The following is a 26523-nucleotide window of genomic DNA, read 5'->3' on the forward strand; positions in this document are numbered from 1 at the left end:
AAGACTTCAGATTGCCGGCTGAGACTATGCTACACACCTGGGGTCTCATTTATAAATCGTGCGTATGCACAAAACGGGGCTGAAAACGTATGTACGCAAGCCAGTTCCCACGCAAAGGTTGTGATCTATAAAAAACAAACTTGACGGGAGAATGTTTGCACCTTTAAGCAAACTTTGAGCCGTGCGTACGCACATTCTGGAGACAAAGGGAATAGGCGACACAGATGGTGAGGTCGTGAACTGAAGTTAGATTGTAGAAAATAAATGTGAGAAGAACGATTATAAGAAGTAATGACATTAAATTTTCATTCCATTTCATACGTTATATCCACATTAACATGAAGATTAAATCCAACAGTGTTATTTGTGCCGATTGTTTTAGGCTATTTACATCTAGTAAAATCCAAATGTAATTCAAAATGTATTTAAAAAAATAATAATAATAATAATCAGCGCTGCCTTACAGTCACATTGTCCACAACGGGAGCGCAGGAGGAGATGGCGTGACTACATGTGATACAGAATAGCATGAAATACCCTTTTATTAGAGAACTGCAGAACACGGTGTAAAAACTAAATATTTTCTTTAATGTACATATATCATAAAACGTCAAAGTCTGCAAATACAGTCATGAAGCACAATCGCTACTCATCATCGGTCCTAACTATTACGGTGTTCATTACAAAACCTTCATGAAGAAGCATGTGTTCACTATAACATTTTCGTCTTAAATTTTCACCCACAAATTAATTCTGCGATCAGTCTAATTGCTAGAAACATATAAATCCTCCGGTGACCTGTAATGCTTCATGATGGCACAGTTGGATTATTACGCCAATGGCAGAATAAGGAGAGAACGAGTTTTCAGGGAACATAATGATTTCCTGGCCCATGATGATGACTGGCTAATAAGCCGATTTAGATTCCCTAGTGTCATGACTCGGACTTTGGCCATGTGCAGTTGTTTGTTTATGTTCCTCGTCACGTCTCTGCCCCGCCTTCGTCTGCTCCTCCCTGTCTACACACCTGTTTCCTATTGTGATCTCCGTGTCTATTTAACTGTGCCGCGTTGCCTTGTGCATTGGGGAATCTACTGTTGTCCTGTCCTGTTTCCAGACCGTGTCCTGTTTCCAGTCCGTGTCCTGTTTCGTGTTCCCTTTGTTATTAAATCCTGTTTGTTTGGGTCCGCTTCCTTACCTCGTGTCATGACAGAAGATTCCGCCCCACCAGGACCCAGCAGGATAGCAGCTTGGACCGGCTTATTGTGGGAGCATTTTTGTTTTTTTCTTTCCCCTGGACTTCGCGGGTTTGGTGACATCGGTCCGCATTTTTTCGGTGAGGGACGCCGCTCCAAATCCGGTTTCTCTGCGGGGGGCGCCGACTCACTTCCGGGTTGCAGGCCATGTCGCCAGCCCGAGTTTTCTGTCATGACTCAGCCCAGACTTTGGCCAAGTGCAGTTGTTTGTTTATGTTCCTCGTCACGTGTCTGCCCCGCCTTCGTCTGCTCCTCCCTGTCTACACACCTGTTTCCTATTGTGATCACCAACACCGGGTCTATTTAACTGTGCCGCGTTGCCTTGTGCATCACGGAATCTACTGTTGTCTTTGTCCTGTCTCTAGTCCGTGTGTTGTTTCATGTCCTTTTGTTATTAAACCCTGTTGATTTGGCTATCCTGCGTTTGGGTCCGCTTCCTTACCCCGCATCATGACACCTAGAGCTGTGCTCTTGGATCTATATGCTGAATTGGGTCCAGTATTAGAGAGGGCTACATGATGGAACCATGCCATCCCAGTCCAAATACAAGTCCTCACCACTCTGGGGTTCTTGGCACCCGGCTGTTTCCAGCAGGAATTGGCAGACAGGTAAATTATTTATATAAAAAAACTAGAAGTAATCCTCAACTTTGTCTCTAAGTCCTTTTTGTATATGAAATAATTCTAGTGGAATCTATCATCTCACCCTATACAGTAGGTCTGGTATATCACAGCCATCCCTGAGTGCCATAATATCTGTCATTTTGAATGGTATACTTTAATATGGGTAGTCGATACATCAGGTTCCCCTATACTGTGCGAGAACAGGCCGAAATTAAAATGCAATTTGCAGCAATGTCTGGTTTCCCAAATGTAATCGGCGCAATTGACTGCACTCATGCTGCTATAAGGGCACCATCTGAAAATGAATTTGCTATGTTAATAGAAAGCATGTGCATTCTATTAATGTGCAAATCATATGTGACTTCATCATTCATTCATTCATTCATTTTGTACCGCTTATCCAAATTACTTGGGTCACGGGGAGCCTGTGCCTATCTCAGGCGTCATCGGACATCAAGGCAGGATACACCCTGGACGGAGTGCCAACCCATCGCAGGGCTGACTCCAACCTGACCCTCACAAACATTGTGGCAGGCTGGCCTGGTTCAACACATAATTCCATTATCAGACTAAATGCAGGCGCAGTACGTGCTGGCTGGCTTCTTGGTGAGTTTAACAATATTAAAATGTAGAAACTGTAACAATTTTGTTTTTAATATAATTATAACAACGTTGCTTTTAATATTATTATAACCTGCAGGCGACAGTGGCTACCCCCTGAGATGCTGGCTCCTCACCCCATTTTTAAACCCGGAGAGCGCAGAGGAAACTCATTATAACGAGGTCCACTCTCGTGCCCGCGCAGTGTAATGGGCGTGTAAAAATGGGCGTGTACAGGGCGGGATATGAGGCTGGTTCATGTACACACATCATGAACATTGTTTGCAGGTGTGCGTATGCACGGTTTTATAAATCAGAATATTTTTGGCTTATGCCATTTTTGGCTTTTGGGCGCACATAAACTTTTAGTAGGGATCCACGCACAGTTTTATAAATGAGACTCCTGGAGAGGACTGCTTCACCTTTCTAGTGCCATCCCACCTTCTGCTGCCTAGGCTTGGAGCCTGGATTTCTGCCCAAGCAACCCCTTAAAGGAATGAACTAATTCGTTTTCTCTTTATCGATGAATTTCTGCTGCACTAGAGAATTAAATAGAAAAATAAAACCATGCCAGGCCTTGCTCTAATCCCATTTCTGTGTCTGTTCTTTCTTGTCCCTACACTGCTGGAGAATGTGGGCAACGGACACGGAGGAAGCTTCCGATCCCACTGTGGGGCAGGTCTTACAGCACCTTCCTTTTGGCCTACATGGGGCTCCAGCCACCTTCCAGAGCCTCATGGACATAGTCCTCCGACTCCTCCACACTTTTGCTGTGCCTATCCATTCCTCCACCTGGTCTGACCACCTGTTCCATCTGGAAAAGGTTCTGGGAGCACTCCGGAAAGCTGACCTTATGGCAAATCCCCATAAGTGCCGCCTGGGCCTATCTGAGGTCCAGTACCTGGGATATTGCATAGGTCCCTGGCTGCTGAAGCCCCAAGAGAAAAAGGTCCATGGCATGAGCGAATACCCCCGACCCACTACAAAGAAACAGGTTTTTAAGGATTGGTGGGCTATTACAGACGTTTTGTGTCTAATTTCTCCTCTTTAGCTGCCCCCTCTAAGATTTAACCAAAAAAGTTCAGCCAGCCCAGGTGCACTGGACAGACGGCACAGAACGGGCATTCTGCCAACTCAAGGAGGCCCTCAACACCCAGCCAGAAATGTGGAATCCGGATTTTGATCACCAGATGCTACAAAAGGATGCTTCCAAAACGGGGATAGGAGCCGTTCTTTTGCAGGAGTTCGATGGGGAACAGCATCCGGTCCTCTTCATCTACCAGAAACTAACCCCCGCCGAGAAAAACTACGCCGCAGTGGAACGAGAAGCCCTGTCGGTCAAGTGGCCCATTGAGGACCTTCGGTACTACCTGGCAGGGTGGCACTTTACCCTTGTGACAGACCATGCCCCTCTGCTCAGCAGCTATGGAGAGGTAAGTGGGCATGCCTGATGAAACAAATGGACATTATCTCTTTGATACTCTTTTTCAGAAACCTCCAGCTTATCCAAGACTTCAGATTGCTGGCTGAGCCTACGCTACGCTCCTGGAAAGGACTGCTTCCCAGAAAAACAGATTACCAGTTTTAATTGAAACCCATATAGTTTGCGAGAAATGTCTGTAGAAAAGTATTAGAAGAATATGATAATCAATCTATGGATTCCCAGAAAACAATGCACGGTGGGCAAGTGCATCAAGTGGGTAAATATCAGTGGACTATTTTATGTTGTTACTGACACATTTGGGGACTGTAGGTAAATGAAACCCCACATTTTAGACAAACGGGGGCGCTAGAGAGACACGCCTTTGTCTGTCCTTTTTGTCCACACTTAACAGCCAACAAATGTGATGTATGTGTCAAATTTCAAATTTAAATTTAAATTCAAATTTAATCTAAGCATGCCAAAAGCCTTAAATATGCCGTTCACCGCATGCACTTATAAAACAATCCAAAATGGATGACTTCCTGTTGGGCGGAGCTCATATTTTAGAGCGCGAAAGTTGATCGGGTCGATGAGATGTATAGGCGTACAAACTCTCGTACATGTGTAATGTTCTGAGTTTTGTGTTCCAGCAAACTTTAGTGTCTTTTATTTTGAAAGAGATTTCATTTGAATGTATTTAATTATTTTTGTAATTTTATGTTTTTCTTATCAATCCATATAATTTTCATTTTTTTATATAGCACAAGGAAAGAAAACAATGTACTTTGTAAAAAGTTAGTTTACATTGGTGTGACGTCACTTAGAGGCGCTGTTACGTCTGACTCTCAGTTCTACATGTGACTGAAGAGAGTCAGGTTGGTTTCGTTGCATCTCTGTACAACGAGTAATACAAATATAAAAATAGTTAAAAATATTAGTTGATATTAAAGTTAGAAGTGTTAGAAAGATGGATTGAGTTTATATTTTTGATTTTCTATGAGAAGTTAGACGCATTTCAAGTTTTAGAAATGAACGGCCTTAATTTGTTTGTTTAATGTTGCCGCCCGCATGGAAATTGAGTGCGAGGTTTTTCCTTTTAATATTCGTTTTAAATACAAAGTTTTGGTGGATTGTGTCTGTAGATATGTTATGTTGTTTATTTTACTTTAATTGGGTGTTTGTAAATTTTATTTAAGTCGTGTATTTTGTATATTTAGCCAACTGAGACCCAGAATTTAAGTATGCAGTTACTGTGTTAATGGAGGACAGGGATTAATCTGTTTGTCTCACATCCTTCAGACAGACTGTTGGTGAGAGGATGTGTGTGTGATCCCGTGTCTTTTGTTTAATAAACTGCAGGTATGTAAACCACAAACCACTATACGATCACATAATTGAGTGAAATTGGCTAAATATTGTCTGATAAGTGTGTTTCATGTGTAATGTAAAGGAAAAGTGTACATGTTGAGTTAATTTTATTTTCTATAATTTTTATGTATATTTGTGTAAGAAATGTAAGAGACTATCAGATGGACTTTATTCAGGACTCTCAGTTCTACATGTGACTGAAGAGAGTCAGACAGACTGTTGGTGAGAGGATGTGTGTGTGATCCCATGTCTTTTGTTTAATAAACTGCAGACGTGGTTCACCAAAGAGCCTGGAGTCGGTGTGTCATTTGTGGTGCTGGGTGAAATCCGCTACACATGTGCGTACATAATTGCCCGATCTGTGCACAAATGTTTGTTTTTGCATTACAGGGGGCGCTACAGAGCCCCCCTGCCACAGCCGTATTCCAGCCTTTGCCCGAGCTAGTGTTGCACGACTCTGTCGTGTGTGCCAAATTTCAAGAGTTTTCAAGCATGTTAAGGGACCCCAATTGGCCAATGTGTGCAAAAAAGAAATAATAATAATAATAATAAACCCGAGCAAAAACAATAGGGCTTCACACCATTCGGCGCTCGGGCCCTAATGAATCCTACAATCATTCAACTGCTCAAATTTGAGCAAAGGAAAATCTCTAATATGTGTGTAACGTGGATTTAGGGAATCCCGTCTTGTAGGGAAAATCAATCGCAGCTGCCCTGGTAGCTTCTACAATAAAAGGATCTTAGTCCCTTTTCACACTGTGTGTACGTGTTATTTTTATCTTATTGTGTGTGGACACTACAGATAGACAAGGGTAGGCTTCAGGTATTGTAAGATTACAAGGTGACCTCCTGAAGTAATATTGCATTTAGTGGTCCTCCCTTCCCAGATCTAATAAGATAAATGAGACACCCCTACTCCCTGACAGCTCTCAAAAAAGGTGTGTTAGAACTCAGAAATTAGCTTATATAATAGCTATTCACAGCACAACTATAGTCAAAACACCCCACAAAGCTAGGCTATGGAATAAGCATGGCAACAAGTGTGGAGCTAATGTGAAAAAAGGTAGTCTAGTCCAGGGGTTCCCAAACTTTTCAGACCGCGACCTCCAATATTAAACTGCTGACTGCCGACAATTCTAACTTCATAATCACCGTTTCATTTTTGATCAAGTTTAGATCACAAAATAGGCCGACTTCTGTTTAACAAAACACCAAATGTGCGTCTATCTAGTGCATGTTGTTGTGCTGTAAATTGTGGTTGAAGCCGTCACTTAATTCAATTCAATTAAATTCAAATTTGTTTGTATAGCGCTTTTTACAATGGACATTTTCTCAAAGCAGCTTTATAGAACAGAAGGTAAACATAAGGAATAATATAAAGAATTTATATAATAAAAATTTTGTAAAACTTTTTATATAATAAAAAGTGTGTAGGTATGTATGTATGTATGTATGTATGTATATGTACTGTATTTATCCCAGTGGGCAAGTCTGAGGTGACTCGGGCATCAGTGGCAAGGAAAAACTCCCTTAAATTGGTAAAGGAAAAAACCTTGAGAGGAACCAGATTCAAAGGGGAACCAATCCTCATATGGGTGACACTAAAGGGTGTGATTACAAATATACAGTCAAACAAATGTTGTATTGGTGTAAGGATCACATAGAGTTCAGATCTCCTCTTAGTATCACAGAGTCCAACTGGAGCTGGTAGATCGGTGGATGTCTCAGGATTCTCATAGAGTCAGCCTCATCTCAGTGGAGGTCCAAAATCTTCATCGCATGGAAGACGATCAGCTGGTACAATGTCTGGATGACTTAACTGTCATAATTCATTTTTAGCAAAGAAAGTTTTATTTCCAGTTTATTTTAATGATCCTAAATTTATACTTGCATCATTACAACCTTTTTTAACATATAAAAATAATAAATAAATAAATAAATAAAGTTTCTGGAAATCATCTCGCAACTCCTCGCCCCCCACTCCGCGACACCCCGGGGGTCGCGACCCCCACTTTGTGAACTGCTGGTCTAGTCTAATGAGTCCAAAATCCCTGTATGGATAAACTGCATTTTTTTTAAACAGTTATTAATCAAATCAAAATGATAATTAAATACAAAAAAGAAAAAATAGATCTCAATACCAAATGGCCCAAAAAGTGAAGCTTCGGTTATATACAACTTTAGCCATTTAACTCATTTAACCATATTCTCATCACCAGGATAACTTGAAAAGTTGGACACTGGCCAAAGCCACTGATGAAAGTGGTCCCAGATGGAATCACCCTTGACAAATCTGCAGGGAGATGTCTTACATACTTATTTGTGAACAGCAAATTCTGAACATAAAAATAAATGTATATAAGCTAGAGAATCAGCGACTCCCTACTAAAGGATACAGTCAGTGACCACACTGTGATCAACTTTGTAGACAGTTGTAAACCATACAGAGGATTCGTTTTGTGATTTGTTTTTTGCATACTATGCTTAAAGGACTATTTCATAGCTCGCTGTGTTTTTTGTCCTCATATACAGAGAAAAGAAGTGATGGAAAATTCCTCTGGAGAATTCATGTTTGTGCTTCATGGATTGAATGACACATGGACAAACAGATATATTTATTTTGCATTCGGTCTAATTATCTATATTATGACTTTATTCCTAAATTTGACACTAGCTATTACGATCATACTTGACAAAACACTTCATGAACCTATGTATATGTTTATATGCAATTTGTTTGTTAATGGGATACTTGGGGCTTCTGCTTTCTATACAAAAATCCTTGCTGACCTTTTATCAGAATATCATGTTATCTCCTATATAGGATGCCTCTCACAAGTTTGCTTAATTTATTCTTATATTTTCTGTGAATACACATGTTTAACAGTCATGTCATATGACAGATACATATCCATTTGTAAGCCTTTGGAGTATCATTCTATTATGACACCTCAGAAAGGTTTAAAATTGTTGATTATTACTTGGTTCTGTTCCATACTAGAGGCTGTTGTTGGGGTTTTGATGACTGCCCGACTTCCATTATGTAGTAATGTCATTGACAAGATTTACTGTTCTAACTGGGAAGTTGTTAAGCTGGCTTGCACAGATGTGACAGTGAACAATGTGTATGGGTATTTTCTAATAATTTCTCATACATCTCAAGCTGCATTCGTCATTGTGTCATATATTAGCATTATCAGAGCTTCTTTAAGATCCAAGACACAGTGGGCAAAATTCATGCAGACATGCCTTCCTCATTTAATAGCAGTCACAAACTTCACTCTTTCCCTGCTCTTTGATGTCATGTATGCACGTTATGGCAAAATCCAGGGACCGCAAGCTCTACGCAACATCTTGGGAATTGAATATCTTGTTGTGCCTCCTCTCCTAAACCCAATAATATATGGATTTAAACTAACACAGATAAGACAAGGGTTTGTTAAAATATACCGGCAGAGACGTAAAGCTTTACAGCATAGCTAATATACTGTATGTGGTGGCCAGGGAAAACCCTCCAAGCGATACCTATTTTATATATTCTCTAAATTATAAAATATATAGAAATATATAGTATTATATTTATATCAATAGTATATAAATATACTATAATTCTCAGAAGTACAGGTGTTCCTGAATGAAATATATTTTCTTTTTGCAGTTAGCTGGTTCAGAAGTAAATTTGTAATGTTTTAAATGTTGCTTAGAAAGTAAAAAATAAAAGAAGAAACTCCTGAAAGATAATGATATATCCTAATATACTTATGTAAAACCATTACTGCAAAAATGATTAGTTTACAATGTGAAACAAGTGATTTCTTTGATTATCAACATAATCCCTATCAGTTACTGTCTCATCACTGGAGGTAAATCATTAGAATTTGACAGACCAAATTTTTTTTTTTTACTTTTACAATAATGATGAAACGATCACTGATTCATTTATTCAAAACTGTTTTGTTGACAAAATGTATTATTAATCTTTTTAAATGAATGAGAACATCTATACAGAGTGTGTGTAATCACCCTTTTAGACATTTTGATCAACAATATCCAATTACAGTCATTATTCATGTTTCCATTTAACTATAAGCAAAATACACAATAACAACAACAAAACAATCAAACCATGTTAATACACATTTGGCTAGCTGGTTTTACGCAGACTGAGTTTAGCCAAGAACACAGTCACACGTGCTCAGGATCTGGCATGAATGTTTTTGTCTGTCTCTCACAATGTTATAGAGATAAACTAGAACGGTACATTTCCTAAAGAAAATGTGAATGTGCTTGCACGTGGCAAGTTCCCCTCATCGTGCTGAGTGTTTTATGTTGTGTAACTGAGATATGGCTTCTTTATATTGCAATATGGTTCGTAAGGTGCACTACATGGTTGCTAGGGTATGGCTGCACAGTTACTATGGTTATTTTGCAGACTAGTTTCTCACCTGCAACAAAAGAGCACACCTGAAAATCCATTTATCTTTTCCTGAAACAAGCGCCATGAAGATCTTGAACTAAAGCATCAATCAGTGATTTTACTGGGAAAAAATGAAATCACATTACAATAAGGATCATTAGTTCAAATTTAATGTATTAACTAACATTTACTAACCATGAGCAATAAATTATTGTATGTAGTAATCTTTGTTAAAATAAAGTTTATTCTTTGTTCATGTTAGTTCACAGTATATTAACTAATGTTAACATGGTGTTAATAATGTATTAGTAAATGTTGAAATTAACATGAACAAAATTAATAAATGCTGTAGAAGTGCAGTTCATTGTTAGTTCATGTTAAGTAATGTGGTAACTAATGTCAACTAATGAACTTTTATTATAAAGTGTTAGAAAAAAAAAAATACTGTCCAAGGGTGGATTCGAACCGCAAAACTCTTGCATGCTAAACAGAATCGCTATCCACTAGTCCATTCAGGAACACAAGAAAGCCTTTGCGGTGTTATGTATTAATTCACTAATGTGAAGAATGGCGATTCTAACAGTACCCAAGCTTTATTATATTAAAGTCATTCTTATCATTCTTTGTGATATACATTTGTCATATGTTTAAAAAATAATTATGTAATGTGAGGAGACCAAGAAAAAAATGCGCTTAATTTGAATTAATGGGTGGCTCTTAAAAGAACCGTTGCTGCTCTTAAAGGACATTAGTTTAAACTGAAATAAAAAATTATAAAAACTACACTGATAGTTGAAAACAACAAAAAGTTATACAAATGGCAGAAACAACATATGTGACCGCCGTACTGTCCACGGCAGGCCACCACTAGTTTTAAGCATTAAATCCTCTAAATACACGGTTAAATGTTATATTGTTTGAAAGCTTAGACTCTCGGGATTTTATTAAGCCCACACACAAAGCATAATATGATTTATAGCCATCATACTAATTTAATTCAAGTTGATAGTCACCTGAACTAGGCGGCGCTTACCTTCAAACGCTTCCCTTTCTTCACTGGGGTAATATTTTCCAAAACAAATGCTTGTAAAAAATCCCCAAGAGTCTAAGGAACTGGAATATGTAAGCCTTTTAATCCAAAACGCTTTAATCCAAAACGCGTTTCTGACCGAAACACACAGCAGTTCAGTTCGTCCTTTGTTTCGGCTCTCAATTGTCTTAGGAGGCTTATAAAACTACACTGAGGCATCAGATTTGTAGTCCAGGGCCTAACGAATCAAACGAAAATCATGAAAATAGGGGGCGATCCCACAATATATATATATATATATATATATATATATATATATATATATATATATATATATATATATATATATATATATATATATAATGAAACGGGAGCTCACCAATTCTAACAACTTTGAAATATAGCAACAAGCTTTAAAGACCTTTACACAGATTCACTGGTGTCTGCTGCCCTCTTTTGGATGTTGGCACATCTACAGAGAGATTCCCCATTCAAGTCTATGGGGGAAAACACCCCTTTGAGCTTCCATACTGGGAATTCTGGAATTCCGATCGCTTATAAAAACCATAGCACACCTCTCCTCAATGAGCCGGTCGATTTGACACCTCATTTATGGGTCTAGGACAAAAGCTGCGGGACAATTACGCACCGAAAAAGTGTCCGGAAGAAGAAGAAGAAGAAGAAGAAGAAGTTTGCAAGAGAATAAGAATGTGCTTTGCAAGCACATTAACTATGTAAACTGGCTAAAACCTGCATATTGTTTGATGATATTAATCTTCAATTTCATCTCTTAAATTTATTATCTCCTTAAATGCATACAGTGTTAAAGCACATAAAGCACACTGTTGCTACTGAACACCAAGGAAAACAACTTACCAGTGTTAATTGAAACCCATATGTCTTAGAAAATTGAAATGTAATTGAAATGTCTGTAGAAAAGGAGAATACGATAATCAGTCTATGGAATCTCCAAACTGCAATATTTTTTTAAAAACAGTTGTTAATCTCAAAAATGATGCTTTGGTCACATACAAGTTTAGACCTTTGTGTTACTAAACTGTTTACCTCGCATACACTTAAAAATGCACTTAAAAGAACATTTTAACTTTCAGACATTTGACATCACTATGACCTTCAGTTTATCTGTTATTTACAATAATAATTCCATATAAATCCTACAATCATTCAAATGCTCAAATTTGTTAAAACATTAAAACATTCCTAAAGTCTTAAAGTTAGATCAGTTATATTCCTTCCCTTTTTTCTCAGTTTTAGTCCATAATCATCTTGTTTATGAATATATATGTACATCATTGTTTCTCTCTAACTTTAGTTTCCTGTCAGAACTCAGAAATCAGCTCATATGATAGCTATTCACACAACTATAGTCAGGGGTGACAGGGAAATCAAGCTTTGCACAATATCTTGGGTATGGAGTTTCTTGTTGGTCCACCCCTACTAAACCCAGTGTTGTAATGTAACGGAGTACAAATACTTCGTTACTGTACTTAAGTAGAAATGTCACGTATCTGTACTTCACTTCGCTATTTAAATTTGTCAACTTTCACTTTTACTCCACTATATTTCCTAAAATGTATACATTTACTCCGTTATATTCCCACTAAGTATCTTTGTTACTCATTACTACAAAATAAAATCAGAAGAAATGTATGTGACCGTGATAAGCGAGGTTTGGTGAATCACTGCTCCTAGATTGTATTACGCTCCGCACGCTGTACGGAGAAGCACAGGTACGCGCAGCGTGCACGCGCAGTCAGAGTTGGGGGCGTTTATCTACGGCGGCAACCAAAAGCAAACAAAAGCAGTGAAATATCACTATTCTTATTACCAGAGTTGTAGCACAAACAACATATTAATGCAATATCAATACTAAATAAACTACTAAATAAAAATAACATTTATTGATTTGGTCTTTGTCTTGTGAATATTAGTTTATTAATGACTGCATTCATTGGACACAGTTTGTACAGAATGCACACACACATGAACTGATCTGATTCAAGACTGACATCATTACCTCATGCATAAAATTTTGGTGTCCACTTTTGCCATTTTAAATAATACCATAACTTTTGGCTTACTATGTAGTCATATAATATATGATATAAAACTCTTCTTGTTTTAAATTCTCACTGAGGGATAAAACCCCTAAAGATGAAACCCTAGAACCGCCCCTGCTCTTATGCCTACCGGAAATCAATGAAATTTTACTTTTTACTTTTACTTCAAATACTTAAGTACATTAAATATCTGAAAATGACTTTTGATACTTAAGTACAGTAAATATCAGATACTTTAAGACTTTTACTTGAGTAATATTCTAAAAGGTGACTTTCACTTCTACCAAAGTCTTTATGATACTTGTACTTTTACACAAGTATTGCTTTCTACTACTTTATACAACACTGACTAAACCCCATAATATATGGAATGAAAATGACCCAAATACGGCATGCATTAACTGAAAATGTACAGACACAGACTTACAGTAAATGTTTGCAGCACAGTTAATACTTGTAATACTACTGACAGAAAACCCCTGCAGATAGTCAGTTAATGTGTTTGTATGTTATCTATGACAAGACACAAGATACTTTATTTTATATATTTAACCTACAAATGTCATTTTGACATTGAAAGCTTTTTAGCACTAATGACCAAAGAGTGCACATGATAAGAAAATAACATGGTATTTTAAATGTACATATTGTAATGTTTATATTTATAAAGTGTTAGTTAAACAGAGAAAAAATGTCCTTCTACAGGCTTTGTAATATACTTTACAGATAAAAATAGATAAAAAAAATCTATTCTTTGACTACAGTTTGATTTGGATATTTTCTTTAATTCAATACATCACACTTTAATTGGTAAATGAAACAATGTAATATATTAAATATATCTGGAGTATCGCCACAAATAAATAATTATTTTGTACTCATCAATAATATTAATAATTTTGTAAAGAAAATATTCTTTTTTGGTGATTTACTTAAAACAATAGGTTCTTTGTCCACTTTACAATGCCAAAATTACATGCTTCTGCCCATATGTATAAGGTGAAGAAAACACAATATAAATTTTCAGTCTATCAACATTTCTTGGCATTATTTATATATTGCTTTGAAAAAAAATAGATATCTATATAGTGCAAGCTGAATACTACATAAAGAATTCAGGACACTGAAAGCAGCAGTAGTCTTCCTGACTTGCTCAGTAGTTTAAGGCAGGAAGACTACTGCTACTGAAAGCAGCAGTAGTCTTCCTGCCTTAAACTACTGAGCAAGTCATTTGTATACAAACCTCAAGCTCAACCAACATGTTTACAAAGTCCCATTTCAAATGATCATCCAATTGCTAAAATGCATTCCTTCATGGGTGATTTAGGGGTCTTCCCTTTTCTGAATTGTGTAGGGACCAAGTCTGCATACCTAGTCTTCTACTGTACAAAATTGTCCCTATCCAAGAATTATTAATGACACCAAAATGTATACGATGGAAAATCAGCAAACTTTGCCCATGCATTCTATCACAACTGGCACTGATTTTTGCAAACCATTGGTGCACACAGAGGTGCCTGACTAGAATGAAATACACTACATTGGATAATGTTTGCAATCAAAATCTACACTCTTCATGTATTTAGTACTGGATAAAAACTGATAACTTAAGCATTACTGAATTAAAAATTATATAGATATTTTCATTAAAACATCTGCCCCATCTATAAAGCAGCAAAGCAGAGTAGTGTCACGTTATATATTGTCATAGTAGCATGTTAGCAAGTTAAGACGTAATGTACTCCGTGCAGAATCTGATTTTAATTTCAGTGAAAGGAACCAAGTTGTGAATAACAAATAACCCAGGTTGTTATCACAACCACAGTTACATCACATCATAATACAGAAAAGCATTTCATTTCAGGACAAATGATTTGTTTGTGTCTCATAATTAACTAAAATGTTATGGCAGGGATAAAGCCTTGTGGTTTACTGAACAAAGATATATTTAAACAGAATGACAATTTAACAGTTATATTACATAAATCATAATAGCAGAAACAGCCATGCTTGTTGACTGTTTCAACTAAGACCCAAGACCTTTACAACAATAAAATAAACAAAGCTGAAAATCGTTTTATATTAAGAGAACATTCCAGGCATTGAAATAATATGTCTGGCCAATTGCTCCTACATACTGCTACATAGCTAGTATAACTACTACATAGCTATACTGATCTGAGGATCAGATTGTTTTTCTCAGGCTCCAGATACTCCTCCAGCAGAGCAGAGGTCACATTTGCTAACTCTTCTTCAAGACTTGATATATCTCTGTGGGAATAAAAAAGTCTTTAGTTCTCTTTTCAGAGCTGCTTACTGAACATACAATATTTGTATAAAATATATCACTTAAATCCCCTCCGTGCACACAGCCTGAGAGGACCCTTATAAACTTACCTTTTTCCAGGTGGTGCACAGAACTCTGTATAGTACTTGATCTTGGGTTCTGTCCCACTAGTCCTAAGGGTGGCAATGATACCATTCTGAAATGTGAATGTCACCATTTGGCTGTTTTTGGATACAGGTAGGACCTGAGCAAAGAGGACATACCAACACACATCACTTATTATTACTTAGTATCACTTTTTTTCACCCTAAAAAAAATCATCGCAGATTTAGGTGGCAAGAGTTTGCGTTAGTTCTCATCACCAGTCCCGGAAACACAATAATCTGGTCAATGTGATGTTTTTCCTACTCCAAGAAAAAAACACACTAAAAATGAAGCAGCACTTAATAATAAACTTCCACTGGATATTTCTTTGCATAACTTGGTATAGAAAACCTTAAACTGTGGAGGGCATGGCACTTTCAGAATTGGAGTTTAGCAGATGCTACAGTACATGTCTGGTACTATTTTTAACATGTACTTTTATTAAATCGGGGTGTTTTGCATATTTTCTAAAAGACTACCAAATGCTTTAATACTTCAATAAAAATTGCATTGAATAATGGAACCACTACTTGGGCAAAACTAATTATTGCAAATAGAGCGATTTAAAAGTACCATATACAGATGTTTAATAAACATCTAGATAACAACAACAATAAAATACCAGGTATATTATTTTAATGTATGTAAGAGAGTAGCATACAGATGTATGACCAAATAAAGGCTGCAAGGCACCTTGGTAAAGATACTTTAAATTGATTCAGAGGGTGTCTAACATTTCACTGCAAAATCTAGAAATAAATGTTTAATTAGATTGTGATTTGTGACAGCCATAGCATATGACTTTTATAGTAATGAACCATTAAGTGAGGCCTTGTGTGGAAGGGGCAGAGTCATCCTGACACAGACCCGTTTCCAATTAACTTTGCTTGATTTTTGCAACAACGACTGCCTCTCACTCATATGTACGTGTTGGAAAATTTCATCAAAGAAGACTGAACAAAGAAGAATATCTTGTCTATATAATTTTGTTTCCAGGAAATATTACACCCTATAATATATCTAAAACAAAATCAAAATCAAGACAGATGATACATACACATTTTTTGTCAGGTTGGCTGCTGTCAAAACCTGTAGTCACATCTCTGATATGTGCAATGCTGTATCCACCACACGTCTTCGGGTAAACTGCCTCGCCTTCAAAGTTGCGTAAACGATAAAATATTCTCTTGACAGTTGGAGCATCATTGCAGATAACATAAGAAGTTCTTGAAATGTGGTATCCATAACTGTAGCAAAAACAGTGAAAGAAATTGTACAAAAACAACATGAATAAATCTTCCATGTAAAGGTCAGCCTTAAAAACTTAGAGAATATTTAAGTGTTAAATTATTCGATTATTCAAGAACCAAGTTTGATAGAATAATGCTGATAATGCAAGACTCACGTTTCATAGATGTTTAGAAGTTGTTGTTTAAGTGTTACATTTTTTGTATGCAGATACACTGCCATCTCAGCAACAACTACAGCAGCACTAACTCCATCCTTGTCAGGGACCATTCTCCCACACAGAAAGCCTGGTGCAACACAAGCAAAGCTAATAACCACAAATTTATCAAACTACAAAAACTGCTTGGATAGCTTGAAAAGACAATAATGAGGAGAGTTAAGAAGCAAAAAAAAATCAAAATAAATAAATATTTACCTACACCTAGCTAAAGGCATTCAAACTCAATTTTACACATTTTATTTTACCATATATTTCCTCTGTTAAATATATTAGGGTATCAAACAGGTTACATATAATTTCTATAAGAGGTAAAGGTTTCACATAATCAGATTTTCCGCGGGTCAAATGTTACATACACTTTGTTAGTATTTTGTGGCATTTTCTTTTAATTGAATAAACTTGAATCAAACATATAGGCAAACCTTCCAAAATCTGTTCACCAGACTTTGCCTTTATTTTTCTCCATTGTACCACTAGATGCCAGCACTGAACTAATAATTCTTCACCTAGCAATTCTTATAATAATATAATATATAGTACGTATTTGCCAGTTACAACAGCAAAGCCTGTAGAATGAAGTTACAAATGACTGGCAGAAAGTCATTATAGTGTCTAATTGTCCAATGTACCTTTGGTGATTTTTTTTTAAAATCAGCATAGAAATAAACTAATGAATGCCTTAGTAAGAAACTAAGAACCGCATTAGTAGTTCAGTGCTGACATCTAGTGGTACAACTAGTGGTTAATTCTACATGCTTTGTCAAAGCAGTGACAACATACACAATGGATGTATATACATACATACATATACATTATATATATATATATATATATACATATGTACGTATATATTGTTTATATATGTACATTTGTTTATATATATATATATATATATATATATATATATATATATATATATATATATATATATAAAAAAATGTCTAACACCCCCGTTAAAATGGCAGGAAAAAAAGAGGATTTACGAGACCTTTTTACACACACACACACAATGTGAAATGGCAACATATAATAATATGTTAAATATTAAATTGAAAATCAAGGGAAAAACATTCAAGTTTCACTAATTTACTCCAAACTATGTGGCAAATTGTGTTAAGATCTGATTAACCCAGTTCTAAAAGAATCAGAATTTAAATGTTAAATGTAATTCAGAATAAGAATTAAGGTTAAGAATAATTCTATTACCAAATACCACCTCCAAACCCAAAAAGGAATGTTTGTTGGAAAAATAGCACATCACCTAAGGAACACATACCAAATGTGAAGCATAGTTGTGGCTATCAAAAAAGAAAAAGGTTTATGGTGCCATTGCACATAATAAATAAATGTGTATACTTCTAAAATTAGCACTTGGTGTTATTTAGAGAGTAAACAAGACACTGAGAAAACAATAACATGTTTCTGGTGACCCAGTATGCTTTTGATGTTAAACACTTGATAAAGAAATGACATGATCAACTGAAATATTGTATACTTCAGGCTTATCATATGAGTATTAGTTAAAAATGTGCATGTCCACTTACCAATGGACTCCTCAAAGGAAAATATGACGTCCTTTCCTGTTTTAGCTAACTCGTGGATTTTATTTCCAATCCATTTGAAGCCAGGTAAAGTTTCCTGAGATCGTGAAACGTCAAACAGGACAAATGGAACAGGACACAGGCAGCCTTTCAATTGACAAGAGTACAAAAACGTAACAATATGAATAAAATCTATAAGGTGTATTTTGTTTTATGATTTTTTTTTTTTTTTTAGAATAAATGCAAACCTATTCATGTTTTTATTGCTCATACAGCTTTTTACATTCTTTGAAATGTATCAAGCATACTGGAAGAGGATTGATGGAACTGACTGTATACTTTATTTACAGTTATATAAATGCAATTATATTTGCGTGTTTGCCTGACACCAACACAGAAACTAGCAAAAGTTGATATGATGAGATTTTGAGTAAGGGCCCAAGCCATATACTGATGTAAATCTAAGACACCTCAGCTGTGGAAGTCACCTATCATACAGTGGTATAAGACAACCTGAAGAGTTTTGCACTCTCACTGGTGATCTCCCTCCTTTGCAGTTTTAACTAACCTCAAAATGAAAGCCCTCCATCTCTGCCATTGTCTTGAGGATTCTGGAGGAGACTGCTGTGGCCAGCATGTATACACTGCCAACCTCAGCTGGATCTGGGTGAGTCTCCTTCCAGTTTAATAGCATCCACCAACCCAGCAATGCAGCCAACTCATTCCCAGTAAAAAAATTCCAGCCACATCTGCTCACAAAAATATTACTAATTGTAAATATTAGTATGACACTTTAGGCCACGGGTCTTGATATTCCTAAATACTTAATTGGGAAGAGGAAGATAAGTTTCCAACCCATTCCATCATGACAATGGCCTTGTCCACTAAGCAAAGTTCATTAAAACATGGTTTGACAAATCTGAGTCAAAGGTCATATGGAGTTAAATTTTTTTGTAATGAATCAAATATTAATACTGGAATATTCATGCTTTTTATAAGGTACCCAAAAAAGTGCTTTATTTACACAAATGTTAGTAGATATTAAACATATACATTACTAGACACAAGTAACAGTTTGCATGCCTAACAGTAAAAATGACTGACTTGTCACACTGCTCTGCCACAGCCAGGCGATCAGCATCAGGGTCTGTGGCCAGCACAATCCTAGCTCCCTCTCTCTCAGCCAGTCTAAGAGACAGCTCCTGCAAAATGTGAATAAGAAAGTGCATTATTTCAACATGGAACTGTAGCATGTGCCATAAATACTGAACTTGGGCATAAGGCTCAGTGTAGTTATAGAGTAATAGAACACTGAACATTACGAATTTTCTGATTTTGCTATACATCTATGTTTTTGTATGAAAGAATGTAGAATGAAATCTTTTACAGATGTGGTCAAATGTGTGGTTGATGTGGTAAAAAACCTTGTTCAAACTGTAGGGTGAAATTCATGCTCCTGTACATATTTTTGTCCAATGAAACACTTGTTTTGTTTTCAGACCTCATGGTCTTCATGTTTAAATTTGTGGTTCTCACCAAAACTGACTCTCCCTCTTCAGGATTAGGGCAACTGACAGTAGAAAAGTCTGGATCTGGATTCATCTGCTCTGGTACAGGGATTGGAGGCCGAAAGCCAAATGCCCGAAATGCCTCCTGGACATACTCATGTCCAACTCCATGAAAGGATGAATGTATAAACTTCAAGCTAGACTGTGTGTTGAGCTCTCTAGAACAAAAGAATTACAGGTCTTATCAACTACATGCTGTATATAATTTTTTTTCCCCAACAGTGGTGTTAGACAGCACCTGTGGAAGCAGAGAGTACTCAGCTCCTCCATGTACCAGCAGCAAACATCTTTCAGTGGATCAGTCCTTAATGAGCTGCTCTTAACCAGGTCTTGATTCCAAGACTTATCCCAGGGCTCTGCATTTTGTTCTATACAACGTAGGATTTCCTTATCATGTGGCGAAGAAATCTGAGCACCGTTCTCCCAGTATACCTGTAATAAAAAAATTAAATAAAAACTTATACCCTGTCCTTTGGCATATAAACAAAAGTTTCAAATACAAGAGTTTATATTTAACAAGTATAAACATCTAATTACAGTAAGTAAGGGCCACTACTTACCTTGTATCCATTATCCTCTTTTCTGTTGTGAGATGCAGTTATCATTACACCTGCAGCAGCTCCTAACTTCTTCAGTGCATAGGGCTGCAAAAAGATTACATTATTGTTAGAATGTTATATTAAGTAAAACAAAAGGAGTAAACTATGCACATTAGGTACAATTCAAAACGAAAGTTCATATTAACACATCATCTTACCACAAACGGTGTAGGCACATGTGTTGAAAATAGATAAACTGGAACATTCTTACTAAGCATGACTGCTGCAGTCAAACTTGCAAGCCTGCAAGCAAAATAGGTGGAAGAATAAGGAAATCTAGGCAGACCAAATGATTACGTCCATCAACATTGCATGATCACATTACTGGTGTTTGTCTTAAGTGCACACTGTTGAGTTATTGAATTTTATTCCTGTTTAATACTATCAAATGTTTTTTTGTGTGCTCATAAAAACAAGGGTTGACAAGTTAATGCTCACAACACCACTTGTGGATCAAAACAAACAGTAACAGTAGCATAAAGTGTTCTTTATTGCTTTGCTGCCTAAAAAGAAGACTTCTGCAGTGTAAAAGATATTTAGAGGCATCACTCACACCCACAGAATCAGCAAATACAGCTTTGACTAGATCATGTTGATAAAGCACTCACACAAAATACAGTCCTGAATTGTTAACGGTTCATTTAAAACCAGCTAAAAATTCAACAAGCTGACTTTCCATTTTTTCTGAAGAGATCATTACTTAGTTAATTATTGAACATTGCTTAGGTAATTATTTTAGTAATAATAAGAAACTGCAGAGATGAACTATAAAAATATATTTGAAAGACATCATAAACATACAGGTGAAATCAGAAGTTTACATGCACCTTAGCCAAATACATTTATACTCGTTTTTACACAATTCTTAAAATTTAATGGTAGAAAATATTCCCCTTCTATCATCAAATAGGATCACTTTAAAAAAAACAACAACAACAACAACAACTTTACACTTCATTTTAAAAATGGAAAATGTCAGAATAATAGTAGAGAGAATAATATATTTCTGCTTTTATTTTAGTTAGTATTTGGTAGCAATTCCTTTAAATTGTTTAACTTGGGCCAAAAAGATTTGGGGCTGTATATGGCTGAAGATCATGGATATAATTAGGAGCCATTTTGTGCCGTGCGTTATACACAAAATCTTAAAATAAACTGTAAATTTAATCTGGAGCCAATTTAAATGAGACAGGAATAGGAGAAATATGATCCTTTTTCTCTGTTCCCATTACCAGTATGGTTGCTGCACTGCAAGTCATCTGCAACTGAGACACATGGACTGAATCTAGCAGACATACTGGGAATTACAGTAATTTAACAGAGAAGAAATTAGTCCATGGATCGCAACTTCAAAGTTGTTACAATTATTTTAATTTTTCAGTAGATCCAATTTGGAAGCTATTCTTTTCATCAGCATTGATTTGCCTGTCGAATTGGACAAACACGTAATGTAAAAATGTAAACACATTCAAGATTTCTTGAATGACTAAGCAAGTTGTTAGTTAGGAAGTGAATTGAAGTGACTTGTTGGATACATAAGAGTCTAGCAAAGAACTTCATTTTCATTTGCATTTAACTGTAGGAAGTTATTTTCCATGCAAGACTTGAACTTGGCTAGACATGGAAAAAGATTTTCAAATTAATGAGTGGCATCTGGTTTGTTTGGGAGCTAAAAAAGGCATAAAAGCAAAACTGTAAAACCTGGCTAAAATTTAGAGGCACCATGTGTGAAAACAGGCCTTAAAGAACACAGGTACATCTTCAATTGATTCCAATTGGCAAATGAGAAGCTAACTAGCTAATTGCCTGATGGCTTGAGAATTTTGTCTACATATATTGACTGTAAACATCTGACTTCGATTCTGTAACACACACGCCTGTAATTAAATTTAATTTCTAAAACTTATTAAACAATTCTTGATTACTGTTCTTGATTTACTGTTTTATCAATAAATCAATCAAGAAAAAAATGTTCATACATGTAAAACCTTAATCTTTCAAGTGAAAAGATTATGAATGGTTATGAATGCATAACTTAGTTGTCTACCTTTCACTGGTGCAGCCACTGCACTCTTGTGCTCGTGTGTCGTATCCAACCACCAAACCTCTGGTCCTCAGGTCAGGAAAACATTTAGTCAAGTATACATACATCCCCTATAATGAAACCACAGGTGGTTATTGCCATACAATACTGATATAGAGAACACTTACAGTCAGACTACAAATGTAAAATGTTTTCCAAATTTTGAAAAGACAACAGGGCAATCTAGTAATCAAACAGAACAAAACTCCCCCAGTTTAATTAGAAATTATAGAACACAGCACAAGGAGGCTTTAAAAGAAAAATAGACAATGAAGATCAGTTCAATAACTGCACCGACAGAGACTAAAAATCTAAGATGCAAATAGCAAATTTTCTAAAGCTTTTTTTAATTTGAAGATTCCAATCATTCTGGGAGATTCTATATGTTGATCTATATATGTGATATTCTATGTTATAAAAAGAAGTATTATATATAAATCTTAAGGAAAATGTATAATATATTTTATATTTTATAAATTGCATATTTATATATATAATATAAATGAACCTGTGTTGACTGGATGATAGTGAGATCATTGACACGGGAAAATCCGGCTCCCATAGCTGCTCTTAGTCCAGCAGTTCCAAAAGTCATCCGTGAGCACAGCCTCCTCCTGAGTTCTTCTACACGGGTTTCCTGGACCAGGTTTTGAATCTGTGCCCGTGTTGCTGCATTCTAGCATAAAAAAAAAAAACATTTAAAAAAAACACACACACACATATAGCATTTCACAGTAGCGTCATCACTGAACTTATTTCACCTAGTAGCTGTTTACATTTCTTCAGTCATACAGTGGATTACTTTTGTACATTTGTTTATTGAAAGGCTTCCTGAAGTCTGTCTGCTTTTTGCAGAAGGGCAGTAATGCCTACACTATGCAAACTGTACAATAAAAAAAATATTTACAGGCTAAATAATAACCCATAAACAGTATGTATGTGTGTATGTATATATACATATACACACACACACATATACACATATATATATATATATATATACACACACACACACACACACACACTCACACTCACACTCACACTCACACTCACATACACATATATACATACAAGAAACAGGAACTGAATAGAGTTAGAAATCATTCTCTTTTCCTGTAGCTGTTTAATCTTTAATCACCCTATGAGTTTGACTAGGTTATGTGAATATGTGGTCTGCACAATCTGTAGAGAAAGACTATACTCCTGTGTCCTTACACAAAGCATTCCTGGTAAAGCTCACTTCACACACAACCCCACAGAAGACACATGACATTCTGAGGCTGCTTTCACCTTTCAGAGAGCTGCATTGCATGTCCTCATATGTCTGGGTGGCATCATGGCTGCTTTTTTGCACTGATACATGTATAGGATGTGGCTTGTAACATGACAACATGCAAACAGTGCTGATAACAATTGAAGCAAATATATTTTATGTATTAGATTTGAAAAATTTTGTTTCCCTTTCAGGTCAATAACAGATGGAAATGCCTTTTGTCATATGATGCACGGGTTAATTTCAAGTTTTATTTAGCATCTCTGAACACTTTTATAACAGTAATACACTTTTCAGAACAGTATCAGAAAAGCTAAATCCCCCACAGCTTGTATATTCACCACAGAACAAACAAAACTAACAATCAAAATATATGAATATCAGTGCTAGACACAGATCATTAAGACATCTTGTCTATAATCTCAGCTAATCCATGTGTCCAGTAGGTTTAAGAAAATATTCAATTAATCCTCACATATTGAAACATGGTGGCAGATGTAGAAACACTTAAAAGATCATATTTTTCTAGTTCAAAAATGTAAATGTGACATTTCAAATAGACAGTGTAAATGATGTGTGTAGGTATTTAACAAGATACATTTTAATGGATATTCACACAATACCATCTACACAAGATTCAGAGACATTCACCCCTTATCTCTGGGCTAAAATTAATTATGTCAAGAAAAATCTCCTAGACTCGGATGCCACGTCATTAACTTTACTATGAGCATGTGACTGATGACTGGTGAAATGCTATTTTCTCAAGAAACCATTACACAATTGCTTATAATTTGTAATTACAGTTTGCAATCCTTTATGACCTAGAGACCTAGCACTCAGTGTGCACTTGCAAAGCACTGAATCCCAAATGTGCTGCTGCAGATGTCCTCCCAGCAGCAGAATTTAGACTGCAGACTGATTTAAATGTCTGGCTCATTTGCATGTAAAACATGCAAACATAAAACTATTTTCTTTCATTTTGCAATTAGGTGGATATTCAGAAGCAAATCTTTACAGTCCAGTGATCATCAAATATCATCCGATCAATCGATTTACAGTATTGTATTCGAATGAAGCACAAAGGAAGCCATTGGAATTAAAAAAAGTGCTTTAGCTGCAGTAATCCAGCAGCTTGTAGCATATAAAAATACTGACCACTGATGAGAATCAACGTCAACACAAAGTGAGTGCTGTCATATTCTAAATTAGTAAGACTGCCCTTTAGATCTCTATGTGAACTCTGTATGATGTAATTCAATATAAATTCATGTACATTCAGTACAAAACAGAAAAGTGCTGTAGACTGCACTGTTCAAGAACAAATCAGTCTTGTAAATCTAGAATTTATTCTTATTTTACTGCTATATTGTATATGTATTTACAGTACATATAAATATACCAACTATGCTGTGTTAACTCTATAGAATTATGTCAATAAATATAAATCTTCCTGAAGTTTCTCACCTTAAACTATGAGAAGGTGTATAGATGTAGATAACAGGACCATTATCCATAACAGCTTGCAGAGCAAAAAGAACACTAACCTGATCCCAGCTGATCCACTGATATACCAGTTTGTCTAAAGTAGCATCACCGGTGCTTATTAGACCGTTGGCGTTGGCGTCGAGGTCTGTATTTGACCACATGCTGCAAAAAAAAACACAATAAAACGCCGAAACGTGTTCTTCCTAATCTCTCTTATGTTGAACTGAACGTTAATTTACCACGTACAAGTACAACTCCGTTAGGTAAACATTCCGACAGTGGTTTACAAACGGGCTCGAAAACGTTAACTGACATTAAATAAAGATCCGTCAGCTAGCAGCGCGTGATTCTCGAGGAATATCGCGAGATTTTACGACAAAGTTCCTTCGGTTATCTTGTCAAGTCCGTTAGAAATAATAATAATAATAATAATAATAATAATAATAATAATAATAATAATAATCGTATTATTACTACTATTTTTTTTACTATTATTACTACTGTAATAATAATAATAATAATAATAATAATAATAATTATTATTATTATTATTATTATTATTATTATTATTATTATCATTAGTAGTAGTAGTAGTAGTAGTAGTAGTAGTAGTAGTAGTAGTAGTAGTAAAATAGGACAAAAAGGAATACACATAAATTAATGAATTAATTCAATTAACATACATGGTCACAAACCTTTTTATGTACAGAACGTATATTCACTGAAAATATTTTGTGGGATTTATTGTAGCTATAAATTCCTATCTATTTAGAACAGATAGGATTTTAAAGTTTTATGGCTATTTTGAATTAAATTCCGATTTGGTGTCTTAGATCCTTTGGACTTACCTGACCAGCTGATCAATTCAACCATTTTTACTGGTTTGGTTAGAAAATTTGGACACATTTCAAAATCTAGTGACTCAATAATGACTCAAGAATTAGCTTGTATTATTGTGTCACAATCTGTCCAAATATCTGTAACTGCAAAAAATACATTTCTTCAGACCGGTGATAAACAGTGACATACAATGGTGTGAAAAAGTGTTTACCCTCTTCCTGATTTTTATTTTTTTATTTTTGCACATTTGTCACACTTCAGCTCATCAAACAAATTTAAATATTAGTCAAAGATAACACAAGAAAAACACAAAATGCAGTTTTTAAATGAAGGTTTTTATTAAGTTAAAACAACCCCACATGGCCCTGTGTGAAAAAGTGCTTGCCACAAACCTAATAACTGGTTGGGCCACACTTAGCAGCAAGAACTGCAAT

At 35.8% G+C, this 26523-nt stretch overlaps 2 protein-coding genes across 4 annotated transcripts; one reads left to right on the top strand and one right to left on the bottom strand.

The window, feature by feature from the left end:
* Positions 1-7814: 7814 nt before the first annotated feature.
* On the top strand, positions 7815-8753 carry LOC113642117 (olfactory receptor 1509-like). The gene has a single exon (XM_027145463.2). The coding sequence runs from the start codon at positions 7815-7817 to the stop codon at positions 8751-8753; it is 939 nt and encodes a 312-aa protein (XP_027001264.2).
* Positions 8754-14540: 5787 nt separating this feature from the next.
* Positions 14541-26116, bottom strand: pgm2l1 (phosphoglucomutase 2-like 1). 3 transcript variants are annotated; one of them, XM_027145139.2, is made up of 15 exons: positions 26098-26116; positions 25309-25411; positions 22997-23164; positions 22453-22559; positions 20564-20648; positions 20367-20450; positions 20045-20238; positions 19775-19964; positions 19343-19440; positions 18807-18987; positions 18242-18335; positions 16635-16764; positions 16287-16476; positions 15196-15329; positions 14541-15069 (listed from the first exon to the last, which is right to left on the bottom strand). In XM_027145139.2, the coding sequence occupies exons 2-15, from the start codon at positions 25408-25410 to the stop codon at positions 14967-14969; spliced, it is 1860 nt and encodes a 619-aa protein (XP_027000940.1). In that variant the 5' UTR covers position 25411; positions 26098-26116; the 3' UTR covers positions 14541-14966. The 3 variants fall into 3 exon arrangements, with proteins under 3 accessions (XP_027000940.1, XP_047676824.1, XP_027000948.1); XM_047820868.1 differs by lacking the exon at positions 26098-26116 and adding an exon at positions 25496-25572; XM_027145147.2 differs by lacking the exon at positions 26098-26116 and having other exon boundaries at positions 25229-25361.
* Positions 26117-26523: the final 407 nt, after the last annotated feature.

The sequence above is a fragment of the Tachysurus fulvidraco genome, chromosome 11 (genome assembly GCF_022655615.1).
Source record: "Tachysurus fulvidraco isolate hzauxx_2018 chromosome 11, HZAU_PFXX_2.0, whole genome shotgun sequence".
In the NCBI taxonomy this organism is placed as follows: Eukaryota; Metazoa; Chordata; class Actinopteri; order Siluriformes; family Bagridae; genus Tachysurus; species Tachysurus fulvidraco.